Here is a 12358-nt window from a genome sequence, read left to right on the forward strand (position 1 = left end):
AACTCTGGGGGGAACGGGGGGCAACGTTCTCCGGGGAGAACGGGAATAACGGGGAGAGGGAGAACCCCCGGGGTTTGGGGGTAACGGGGAGAAAGGGGGGTGGGAGTTTTGTGGGGTTTTGCTGCCGTAGGGTGGCTGAGCGCGGGGCTGCGGTGGGTTGTTGTAGGGTTGTTGTAGGGTTGTTGTACGGTTGTTGTAGGGTTGTTGCAGGGTTGTTGTTTTTGTAGGGTTCTTGTGGGATGGCGAGGGCTGTGTGACCCCGTTGGGTTTGCGGGGCCGTGGGCTGTGAGTCCTCTGGTGTTTGTTGTTTTTGTGGGGTCGGTAGCGGGGTCTGCGCGGGTCTCGCTCTGCGTTATTGTGGGGTCGCCGGGGGAAATCCCCACCCCACAGCCCCCAAATCCCCCATATCCCAGACCCCCCATTCCCTGCCCCATATCCCACCCCACAGCCCCCAAATCCCCCATATCCCACACCCCCCATTCCCTGCTCCATATCCCACCCCACAGCCCCCAAATCCCCCCTACCCCAGATCCCCCATTTCCTGCTCCATATCCTCCCAAATCCCAAATCACCACCCCAATCCTACCCCTCCCACCCTGTGTTTTGTAGGGTCTCACACCAGGCTGAGCACCATCCCCACCCCTCTTTTAGGACCCAAATCCCCTTGGTTTTCCCCCAAACCCATGGGGCACGGCCATCCCCCCCATCACAACACCCCAAAACTGGGGGGGAAATGTCCCCCCATGTCCCCCCGTGTCCCCCTAGGACCACCCCGACCCTCCCCACCCCGAGACACGGAGCAGCTCCTCAGCGATTTGATCTCAATTTAAGGGAAACAATTAAATACAAAATAACAAACGATGGGGGTCGGGTAGAACACCGGGATTTTCCATGGGAAACCCACCCCAAAGAGGGGCAGGGGGTCACAGCAAGGACTGGGGGAATCCTGACCCCAAAACCCCACACGGCTCTGAGGATCCAGCTCTGGCCAGGACAGAGGGGCTGAGGGGACACTGGGGACCAGGACGTGTCCCAGGTCCTTGGGATTGTGTCCTTTGTCCTCAAGATTGTGTCCCCTGTCCTCAAGATCGTGTCCCTTGTCCTCAGGATCGTGTCCCCTGTCCCAGGACCGTGTCCCCTGTCCCCAGGATCGTGTCCCTTGTCCTCAGGATTTTGTCCCCTGTCCCAGGATCGTGTCCCTTGTCCTCGGGACCGTGTCCTTTGTCCTCGGGGTAGTGTCTCCTGTCCTCTGGACCATGTCCCCTCTCCTTGGGACCCTGTCCTTTGTCCTGAGGATTGTGTCCCCTGTCCCCAGGACCGTGTCCCCTGTCCCCGGGACTGTGTCTCCTCTCCTTGGGACCCTGTCCCCTGTCCTCGGGGTCTTCAGGCAGACGCTGCCCCTTGCCCGGAGCTCAGGGGTTCAGGATGGGATGGCACAGAGTGGGCACCCAGGGATGTCACAAAGGCCTCCACCTGCAAGGACAGCCTGGCTGAAGGGGTGGCACCGCGATGGGGCAGGGGTGGCCCTGGGATGGACTGGGATGGAACCGGGATGGCACTGGGATGGGGCACAGGCGGTACTGGGATGGACTGGGATGGCACTGGGATGGACTGGGATGGCCCTGGCACTGGGACGGTGTAGGAATGGATGGGGGTGGCACCAGAATGGCACTGGGATGGACTGGGATGGATTGGGATGGCCCTGGCACTGGGGCAGTGTAGGAATGGACTCGGGCGGCACCAGGATGGCACCGGGGCAGTGCCACCCACCCCACCTGTGCCACCCCACCTGTGGCACCCACCTGTGCCATGAGCAGGCCCTGCCTGGCCCGGTCGTGCTCAAAGTCCTGCTCCACGTCCAGCACCAGGACGGGCGCGCGCCGCGCTGCCTCGCAGTGGATCCTGCAGAGAGAGGGACAGCGAGGGCTTCACCCCAAAAACCCCTAAAATCCTCAAAAAACCCCAAAACCCAGGGCACCCCAAAGCTGGGACTGAATCAGGACTCACTCGGTGGCCTTGGCCACCAGCCACAGCTCGTGCTGGCCATGGAGCTGCTCCAGGTAGCCCAGCTGGACCCCGCCCTCCTTGAGGGGTTAAACCTCAAAGAAACCCAAAAAAAACCCAAAAAAACCCAAAAAACCCCAAAACCCAGGGCACCCCAAAGCTGGGCACACTTTGGGACTCACTCGGTGGCCCTGGCCACCAGCCACAGCTCGTGCTGGCCATGGAGCTGCTCCAGGTAGCCCAGCTGGACCCCGCCCTCCTCGCTCCTCGCTCGCCGCCGCAGCCGCTCCAGGCACGTCTGAGGAGAGGAGAAACCAAATGTCACCCTTTGGAAAACGCTTTATAAGAGTGTAAATAGGGATAAAAGGGATAAAATACGTCATATATAAAAGTAAAAATCTTCATTATGTATCAAGATTATAAGATATGTATCAAGATTATAAGATACAAGATATACTATCTAATAGATTATATATATTACCTAGATATTAATTTGATAAATATATTTATCAAATATATAAATTATATAGAATATAAATATATATTTCTCGAACGTTTTATAAATATATGTATCAAATGTATAAAATAAAAAATATATTTATCTAATATTTTATAAATGTATTTATCAAAGTACTATTTATCCTAAACCCACCCTAAACCCCACCCTAAACACACCCCAAAAATGCACCCTAAAAACCAACCTTAACCCCATCCTAAACCCATGGGATAAAGCCGGCCCTGCTCCCCCAGGTGTGGAACTCCAGGTGCCCCCGGGCTGGAGCAGCCCTGGTGCCCGGTGCCCACCTGGGGCAGCCCTGGTGCCCACCTGGGGGCTGTGCAGTGCCCGGTGCCCACGTGGGGGCTGTGCAGTGCCCAGTGCCCACCTGGGGCAGCCCTGGTGCCCACCTGGGGGCTGTGCAGTGCCCACCCGGGGCAGCCCCATGCCCGGTGCCCACCTGGGGGCTGGCACGCAGGTACAGGAAGCCGTGGGGCGCGGCGTGGGGTGCCAGGTGCCGCAGCAGCAGCTCGTGCCAGTCCTGGTAGATCGCCCACTCCAGGGGCTGCAGGTGCCCGGCCTCCAGCAGGGTCTTGGCAAAGACGTACCTGGGCAGGGATGGGCACAGGGCAGCTCCCGTGCCCAGGGGGGTTTTGGCACTGATCTGGGGTTTTTGGGTTTTTTTTTTGTGCCCCTTTTTGGGGTACCTGTGCCTCCCCTTTTTGGGGTACCCGTGCCCCCCTTTTTGGGGTACCTGTGCCTCCCTTTTCTAGGGTATCTGTGCCCCATTTCTGGGGTACCTGTGCCTCCCTTTTCTAGGGTATCTGTGCCCCATTTCTGGGGTACCCCTGCCCCCCTTTTTGGCGTACCCGTGCCCCCCTTTTTGGGGTACCCATGCTCCATTTCTGGGGTACCTGTGCCCCCTTTTTGGGGTACCCGTGCCCCCCTTTCTGAGGTACCCCTGCCCCCTTTTTGGGGTACCCGTGCCCCCCTTTCTGAGGTACCCCTGCCCTCTTTTTGGGGTACCTGTGCCCCCCTTTCTGAGGTACCCCTGCCCTCTTTTTGGGGTACCTGTGCCCCCCTTTCTGAGGTACCCCTGCCCTCTTTTTGGGGTACCTGTGCCCCCTTTTTTGGGGTACCTGTGCCCCCTTTTTGGGGTACCTGTGCCCTTTTTTGGGGTACCTGTCGCTGAACAGCGAGCGCTCAAAGACCCTCACGGGGGGCGCGGTGCCGGGGGTCCCCCCGCTCTCCTCGGGGGGCTCCAGCACAGCCTTGAGGCGGCTCAGGCACGAGAAGCTCTGGAAGGTGAAGGACCAGCGGGCGGGCTCCTGGTACATCAGCTGCAGCAGGTTGGCACTGCCCCCCGACACCTGCGCGGGCGTTTTATCAACAGGAATGTTGTAAATCAAATCCACACAACGCATTTGTGTGCTGCAGTTTTATAGATGGAAATATTTTATAAATATTCGTATTTATGAAGTATGAATGTAATTATGTTCTTACTTTATAAATATAAATATTTACAAAATATCTTACAAATACTTATATTTATAAACGTATAGATCCGTATATTTATAAATATATAAATTACATGAATATAAATATTCTACACATTTTATAAATATATATTTATATATAGAATATATATATTTTATATATAAATATATATTTATATATAGAATATATATATTCTATATAGATATTCTATATTTCTATTCTATTCTATATTTCATATATATTTATATGAAAATATAAATATTATGTACATTTTATAGACACACATATTATAGATATACATATTATATACATTTAATAAATATAAATATTATACAATATAGAAAATTATAATTATATTTATAATTCTATTTGTATAAATATAAATATAGATTATAAATATAGATTATAAATAGAAATATAGATTATAAATAGAAATATAAATATAAAACAGGACGCAGGAAAACGGGGGGCTCTGTGGCAGGGAAGGGATGTGGGAAGCACAAACCCAGGAGATGCTGCACCCCTTCCCCAAAACCCACCCTAAAAACACACCCTGAACCCCCCCTAACACCCCATAAACCCATTGGGGTCAGGTGTTGGCACAGCCCTGGGACACCTGCGGGCACATTTGGGGTCAGGGCTGGCACATTTGGGGCCGGGGCGTGGCCGGAGCCGCCCCCGTTACCTGGGCAGTGCCAGCGGCCCCCGGCACCCGGCGCCACTGCGCCACCGGCTCCGTCACCAGGTGCCAGCGCGGGAAGGCGGCGGCCAGCAGCCTCAGGAAGGTGGATTTGCCCACGGCTGGAGGGAGGGAGGGAGAGAGAGCAGGGTCAGCCTGGGCTCTGGGGTCAGCCTGGGGGTGTGGGGTGAGCCTGATGTGTCCCCAGTCCTGGCTCTAAGGGATGTGGGGTCAGCCTGGGTGCGCCCTCCATCTCTGGACTCTGTGAATGTGGGGTGCCCCCCCAGCAAATCCCAGAATCCCGAGGTGAGCCTGGGTGTCCATGCCCGCTCCCAGCAATGTGGGATGAGCCCGGGTTCCCCCATCCCCACCCCTGGGATGAGCCCGGGTTCCCCCATTCCCACCCCTGGGATGAGCTCGGGTTCCCCCATTCCCACTCCAGGCAACCTGGGGTGAGCCTGGGTGTCCCCCTCAGGACCCGGGCTGAGTCTGGGGGTTCCCCCACCCCAAATCTCGGAAATATTGGGGTGAACCTGGCGTTTCCTCCCTGTGGCTACTGGGTAAATCTGGGGGTGCCCCTTCCCGGCTCCTGGGAGTGTGGGGTGAGCCCGGGTGACTCCAACCCGACCCCGAGAATTTGGGGTGAGCCCTGTCTGTCCCTAACACCCTTTGTGTCCCCCTCCCAGCTCCCAGCAGCTCGGGGTTTTGCGGCGCGCCCCCAGCAGCGATAATTAAGATAATTACCGCCATTAATTACAGCCCTCGCCACCCCGCCCCGCTCCCCTCGCACCCCAAGCCCCCCGGGTCCCCCCGGTACCGATGTTCCCCTCCAGGGCGAGCCGCAGGGCGGCCCCGCACCGCCCCATGCCGCCGCCGCCGCTTCCGCCTTCCCGCGTCATATGCTAATGAGATGGTAATCAGCAGCGCGCGCCACCGCCCCGTGACGTCAGCGCGCGGGAGGTGGGCGGGGGGAGGAGGCGGAAACAGCGAAGGTGGAGGGGCGGAACGGGGGCGATATGGTAATTTATGCAAATGAGGCGCTGTCCGCAGCGTGTCAGGGCAATGCGGGGGGCAGGGGAGAGAGGGTGGGGCACAAAATGGGGGGGTCGGGGGTACCAATAAAGGGTCAAGGGCACTAAAATGGGGTTGGGGTCACTGAAATGGGGTCGGAGTCACCAAAACAAGATTAGGGTCCCCAGTAAAACATTGGGGTCACCAACAGGGGGTTGGGGTCACCGAATCAACACTGGGGTCACCGAAACAACATTGGAGTCTCCAAAATGGGGTTGGGGTCACCAAAACCACATCGAGGTCACCGGATCAACATTGGGGTTACCAGCATGGGGTTAGGGTCCCCAGCATGGGGCTAAGGACATCAACATGGGGTTGGGGTCACCAAAACAATATTGGGGTCACCAACAGGGGGTTGGAGTCACCAACATGGGGTCGAGGGCAGCCTTGCAGGGTTGGGGGCACTGACATGGGGTCGAGGGCATATCTATGGGGTTGGGGATCACCAATATGGGGTCAAGAGCATCCTTGCAGGATTAGGGGCATTCCCACGGGGTTGGGGCATCACCTCAGGGTTGGGGTCACCAACATGGGGCTGAGGGCATCATGGCAGGGTTGGGGGCGCTGACATGGGGTCGAGGGCATTGCCATGGGGTCAAGGGCATTCCCATGGGATTGGGGACATCATGAGCAGGACACGCCACCAAGGTGAGGTCAGGGCTCCCTCCCCCCTCCTCCCCAGTCCCTCCCAGCCCAGCTGTCCCAGGAAGGCTCCGAGATGGAGAAAAGGCTTCTTTAATGCGCGGTGGGCGTGGGGAGGAGCAGCGGGGTCCGGGGGGGAGCAGGGCACCCCAGCCTGGGCACGGGGGGCCCCGCAGGCAGGGAGGGGGCTTAGAAGCATTTTCGGTGGACGATGGAGGGTCCGGCCTCGTCGTACTCGGGTTTGCTGATCCACATCTGCTGGAAGGTGGAGAGGGAGGCCAGGATGGAGCCGCCGATCCACACCGAGTACTTGCGCTCCGGCGGGGCGATGATCTGCGGGGACAGTGGCCTGTAGGATCGCCCCAAAACCCCGCGGCAGGAGGGGCTTTGGGGTGCCGGCTGCTCAGCCAGGGCCTACTTTGATCTTCATGGTGCTGGGGGCCAGGGCAGTGATCTCCTTCTGCATGCGGTCGGCGATGCCCGGGTACATGGTGGTGCCCCCGGACAGGACGTTGTTGGCGTAGAGATCCTTGCGGATGTCGATGTCGCACTTCATGATGGAGTTGTAGGTGGTCTCGTGGATCCCAGCAGACTCCATGCCTGGCATGGGATGGGGTTTTCACCTCCCTGTGCCCCCCCAGGGCTCCCCAAACTGGGGGAGCTGGAACAAGGCCTGAGGGCACCAGAACAGGGTCTGGGGGCACTGGAGCAGGGTCTGGGGCACTGGAGGAGGGTCTGAGGGCACTGGAGAAGGGTCTGGGGGCATTGGGGGCACTGGAGCTGGGTCTGGGGGCATTGGGGGCACTGGAGCCGGGTCTGGGGGCACTGGAGCCGGGTCTGGGGACACTGGGGGCACTGGAGCTGGGTCTGGGGGCACTGGGGGCACTGGAGGACAGTCTGGGGGCACTGGAGCCGGGTCTGGGGGCAGCGGGGCGGGCTCACCGATGAAGGAGGGCTGGAACAGCGTCTCGGGGCAGCGGAAGCGCTCGTTGCCGATGGTGATGACCTGCCCGTCGGGCAGCTCGTAGCTCTTCTCCAGCGAGGAGGAGGAGGCGGCCGTGGCCATCTCGTTCTCGAAGTCCAGCGCCACGTAGCACAGCTTCTCCTTGATGTCGCGCACGATTTCCCGCTCGGCTGCGGGACAGGGTGGCAGGAGAGGCTCAGGCTGGTGTCCCGGCGGTGCCACCGCGGCGTCCCCGCGCCCAGCCCCGCCTCCCCGGTGCCCGTACCGGTGGTGACGAAGGAGTAGCCCCTCTCGGTGAGGATCTTCATGAGGTAGTCGGTGAGGTCGCGGCCGGCCAGGTCCAGGCGCATGATGGCGTGGGGCAGGGCGTAGCCCTCGTAGATGGGCACGTTGTGGGTGACGCCGTCCCCGGAGTCCAGGACGATGCCTGGGACACGGGGAAGGTGAGGAGGGGACGCTTCAAGCTGGTCCCTGTCCCCCGTGGTCTCCCCTACTCACCGGTGGTGCGGCCGGAGGCGTAGAGGGAGAGCACGGCTTGGATGGCCACGTACATGGCGGGGACGTTGAAGGTTTCAAACATGATCTGGAGGGAGAGGAGAGGGGCAGGGGGTGAGGGGTGGGCAAGGGGGTCACCAGCACGTCCCACCCCAGCCCTGTGGCTTCCTGGGGTCAGGGCATGGCATGGAGAAACACGGGGATGGTGTGGGGCACGGGGGAACGGGTGGATGGTGGGGTTGTGGGGCATGAAGGAGGACAGGGAAACACATTTCTTACAGGGTTTGTGAGAAAACGGGGGCCAGGAGGTGGAAATGCAGGTGATGGCAGTGCACAGAGCCACGTGGGGCTGTGCACAGAGTGGGGAGCACATGGTGGGGCAAATCCTGCAGGTCCACATGCTGCCAACAGACCCCCAGGGCCATCAGGCAGGGGTTAGGGTTGGTAGTGGGAACTTCCCACTGGGATATCTGCCCTTACCCCGCACCCCGCTCCCCACTCATGCACCCCCCAAATCCAAATCCCCCCTCCAGCCCTTCCTGCAGTTTTGGAGGGTCCAGCCCCACCCAGGGGTGATCTCCAGGGCCCTACCTGGGTCATCTTCTCCCGGTTGGCCTTGGGGTTGAGGGGAGCCTCGGTGAGCAGGGTCGGGTGCTCCTCGGGGGCCACGCGCAGCTCGTTGTAGAAGGAGTGGTGCCAGATCTGGGGCGGGCAGAGAACCGGGGGTGTCACCCCGAACCCAGGCAGGGCTGGCCCCTCTCCCTGCCCCACCAGGGCCTCACCTTCTCCATGTCGTCCCAGTTGGTGATGATGCCGTGCTCGATGGGGTACTTGAGCGTGAGGATGCCCCTCTTGCTCTGCGCCTCGTCGCCCACGTAGCTGTCCTTCTGCCCCATGCCCACCATGACACCCTAACGGCGAGAGAGGCCTCGTTAGCCAGGCTGTGCTGCCGGCCTGGGGGCTCCCCCCGGGCCCCCGGGTACCCACCTGGTGCCGGGGCCGGCCCACGATGGAGGGGAAGACGGCGCGGGGGGCATCGTCGCCAGCAAAGCCGGCCTTGCAGAGCCCGGAGCCGTTGTCGCACACCAGGGCCGTGGTTTCCTCGTCACACATGGCGGGGTGGCAGCGCTCGGTGCTGGGGGGACCTGGGGGAAAAGCTGGCCAGGGGGGAAAGGGGGGTTACAGACAGGTTGGGATGGGGCTCATCCCGTGCCATAGCCGGGGGTTTGGGTTTGGAGCTGTCGGAGTCCTCGGGGAAGGGCAGCCCTGTAAATCCTCCCTGGGTGATGCTCGTTCCCCGTGGCTGCTGCTGCTGCTGCTGCTCCATCCTTCTGCAGCCTCTTCGTGGCCAAAATCAGTGCCAAGGGCTCCCCTGAGAGCTCCAGTGCTGCTGTGCCCGGCCGGTGCCCCCCGAAGCGGGCAGGGGGTGCCAGGTGGTGCCTGCCAGGGGGTGCCAGGTGATGCCCTCTCGTCCGCTTCAGTCTCAGCAGCATTTTGCTGCTCTGACCTCGCATCCGCTCCCAAAGACGGGGGGGAAATAAAATTGCCCTTCCCAGGGGGTGCCCCCTGTGCTCCCCGATCCAGAGGGAAACAGGCAAAACCTTGCAGGAGCCCAAAAAGCAAAAGAAAAACCCCAAATCGCAGAGATTTCTGTGAGAGCACAACCTGCCTTGGCCTCAGCCCAGCTCCCAGCACCTCCAGCTGTGGGGTCGTGCCGAGGTTGGCACCCCCTCCGTGCCAGGCAAACCCAGCTGGTGCCACCCAGAAACGCTGGGACACCCCCCAAAAAAACCTCCCGAGGTGTTTTTGCTGCCCGGAGTGCTGCGAGGAAGAAGGGAAGCGGGGCTGGGCAGGGCAGTACTCACCACGGAGGCGAGAGCTCCTTTCCTCTGGGACCGAGCCCCGGAGCCCGTGGGTATAAATACCGGCGAGCCCGAGGAACCTCAGAGGCGGATCCGCTCTAAACAAAGACCCTAAATAGGCTCAGTGATGGTGTGTTGGCCATATGGCCATATAAGGTGTTTTATTTCATTAAATTGACCTCGGGCCGGTGGTAGGACCCAGCCCGGTTAATTATTGTAGGAAAATGTATGGTAGGGATGCTTGGGAGCATCAGCCCCGTCGGGATCCGTTCCTTTTATGCTGCGCTGCCATAAACAAGTGAGACACAAGTCCTTATAAGCGACGGGCAGGGGAAAAGGAGCTGGAAGCGCCTGGGGAGCGCTGGAGAAGCCCCCGCGGGGTGGGGGCGGCCGGGGGGGCTCTGCCGCGGGGACACCCCCGGGCCGGGCCGGGATCGGAGCTGCCGGAGCCGCCCCGGCTCCTCCCGGCCTCGCTTCCCCCCCGGGCCTGGCACCCGGCGCTCCTGGGATGCCTCTCCCCGTGGTTTTCTCTCTCCGCCCCCATTTTTGGGCTTTTGCTGTCCCAAAGCCCCAAATGCTCGGCCTGAGCCAGCCCAGGGGTTGTGGGTCCCAGTGCCGACCCTGCAGTGAGGGCGAGCCCGGGTCTGGCCCCTGCCGGGGGGATTCTGCAGGGGGGATCAGCTCAGAGCCCCCCAGGGACACGGTGGGAGCTGTCCCCGAGCCCGGCCACAGCCGGGGCCACCCCCAGCCCTGGCAGAGCCCAACCAGAGGCTCCCAACTCCCGGCTGCCTTTTTAAGGACAACGGGCCCTGAGCAGGGAGCACCCGGGGGAGGCAGCAGAGACACCCCCGAGGGCTCCAGGGAAACTGAGGCACAGCAGGCCCAGGCTGGTCCTGAGCTGTGCCCGGGGCAGGGACATCCCAGCACTGGAGCAGTGAGCAGGAGCTGTCACCACAGGCAGGGACACAAAGGTCCTGGTGTCCCCCCCATGGTTCCGGAGGGAGGGAACGGGCCCTGGGCTGTCACCCATGGGGTGTCCCCAGCATTGCCAGCCCATCCACAGCCCCAGGGTCCCCAGGGGTGGCTCTGCCGGGTCCCTTTCCCCGTGGAGCAGCTCACAGGGGCTGGATGTGTCCCCTGGCCCTGCCCCTGGTGTCCCCCACACCCCCAGCCCCGGGTCCTGCTGTCACCTCACACCCAGCCCGGCTGCGTCCGCGCCAAACACGAGATCACGAGGGGAGAGGCTGCCATAACACGGAAAAAACCCTTGAAAATGGATTAAACCCCAAACCCAGCAGAGTGGGGAGGGCACGGGGGGCATGGAGGCAGCACCGAGTGGAGAGAGGCGGTGGCAGGACCCCATCCCATCCCAGGCAGAGAGGGGCACGTCCCAAACCCCACAGACACCCCCGAGCCCCCCTGGGCACCCCCAGACTCATCCCCCGGGCTGGGGCTGGGGCTGGCTCAGCTCCGGAGCATCCCCGAGCCCGGGGGGATCCCGGAGCATCCCCGAGCATCCCCGAGCCCGGGGGGATCCCGGAGCATCCCCGGCCGGCCGGGGCCGCAGCGGGGCCGGCGGCAGCGCAGCCCCGAGCGGAGCCGGGCGCAGCCTAAAAAGGAAAGGTTTGGCCCCCGCAGCCAATCCCGCGGCCCCGGCGGGCCCGGGATGCTCGCAGGAACGCCAGGCATCCCCCCAGGCACAGGGACCGAAGCCCCGGGGCCGGCACCGCCCGCGCGGGGAATGCTCGAGCCTGGGAGCTCCGGGGATGCTGCTGAGGGAGGGCAAAAGGCGCGAAAAGAGAGATCTGGATGCGCTCCCCGTGCTGAGGTGGAGATAAGCATCACCCGTAGCTCCCTGCCCGCGGGATCCCCCCAGGACACACAGGCAATAAATCCCTGAGCCTGGTTTATCCTCGGGCTGCGCTCCTCCCAAACCCATCCCAGGCTTGGGTGGGTTTAAGGTGTGACAGTCACATCTGGCACAGCTGGAGAGCCAGGCCGGGCAGCAGTGCCTGGATAGTGACGTTCACTGACACACACAAAGTGAGGGTTCAGGGAGCTGGGGTGGGAAAATGGGATGGAAAAGGTGAGAGCTCAGGGAGCAGGGCTGGGAGCTCAGGGAGCAGCACTGGGAGCTCAGGGAGCAGCACTGGGAGCTCAGGGAGCAGCACTGGGAGCTCAGGGAGCAGCGCTGGGAGCTCAGTGGCAGCTGACCCTGACCTGAGGAACTCCCTGGCCCAAGGAAAGTTCCCTGGGAGGGTTCACCAGTCACTGGGACAGCACAAAAGCGCTGATGTGCCACCAGCTCCTCTCCTGGAGCCAGCTGACACCTGGGAGTGGAGCTGGGATGAATCCCCAGGGATCTGAAGGAATTGCTGCCCTGCAGGGTGGGATTTTCCACTCGGGGCGCCCCCATTCGGGGTGAGGAGCTGTGGGATGAACACCACGGAATCTGCACCCCCTCCCGAGCACGGCTTCAATTAATTAGGGCTGGAAACGAGGTCCCAGCGATGCCCTAAAGGCTCCTCCCTCCCGTCCCAGCCCGGGGCCAGCCTGTTCCCAAAGGGGCTGGGGACAAGCTGCAGCGGCGCTGTCACGCAAAGGCGGCGAGCCCAAAGGAAAGGATCCCCCCGGGGCAGAGCCCGGCC

At 61.1% G+C, this 12358-nt stretch overlaps 2 protein-coding genes across 18 annotated transcripts; both read right to left on the reverse strand.

Moving 5' to 3' along the window:
- Window positions 1–809: 809 nt before the first annotated feature.
- Window positions 810–5647, reverse strand: DGUOK (deoxyguanosine kinase). 17 transcript variants are annotated; one of them, XM_071417627.1, is made up of 8 exons: window positions 5494–5647; window positions 4683–4798; window positions 3640–3870; window positions 3393–3571; window positions 2961–3207; window positions 2187–2302; window positions 1803–1902; window positions 810–1473 (listed from the first exon to the last, which is right to left on the reverse strand). In XM_071417627.1, the coding sequence occupies exons 1-8, from the start codon at window positions 5573–5575 to the stop codon at window positions 1384–1386; spliced, it is 1161 nt and encodes a 386-aa protein (XP_071273728.1). In that variant the 5' UTR covers window positions 5576–5647; the 3' UTR covers window positions 810–1383. The 17 variants fall into 17 exon arrangements, with proteins under 17 accessions (XP_071273728.1, XP_071273724.1, XP_071273719.1 ...); XM_071417623.1 differs by having other exon boundaries at window positions 2961–3254; window positions 3347–3571; XM_071417618.1 differs by having other exon boundaries at window positions 2961–3571.
- Window positions 5648–6466: 819 nt separating this feature from the next.
- ACTG2 (actin gamma 2, smooth muscle) lies at window positions 6467–11087 on the reverse strand. The gene is made up of 8 exons (XM_071417647.1): window positions 8836–11087; window positions 8631–8759; window positions 8440–8550; window positions 7852–7936; window positions 7619–7780; window positions 7332–7523; window positions 6808–6989; window positions 6467–6722 (listed from the first exon to the last, which is right to left on the reverse strand). Exons 1-8 carry the CDS (start codon window positions 8959–8961, stop codon window positions 6579–6581), a joined length of 1131 nt encoding a protein of 376 aa, XP_071273748.1. The 5' UTR covers window positions 8962–11087; the 3' UTR covers window positions 6467–6578.
- Between the last annotated feature and the right edge of the window lie 1271 nt (window positions 11088–12358).

Source organism: Agelaius tricolor, unplaced genomic scaffold, assembly GCF_023055355.1.
Source record: "Agelaius tricolor isolate 1412-34295 unplaced genomic scaffold, bAgeTri1.0.p SCAF_70, whole genome shotgun sequence".
Classification (NCBI taxonomy): Eukaryota; Metazoa; Chordata; class Aves; order Passeriformes; family Icteridae; genus Agelaius; species Agelaius tricolor.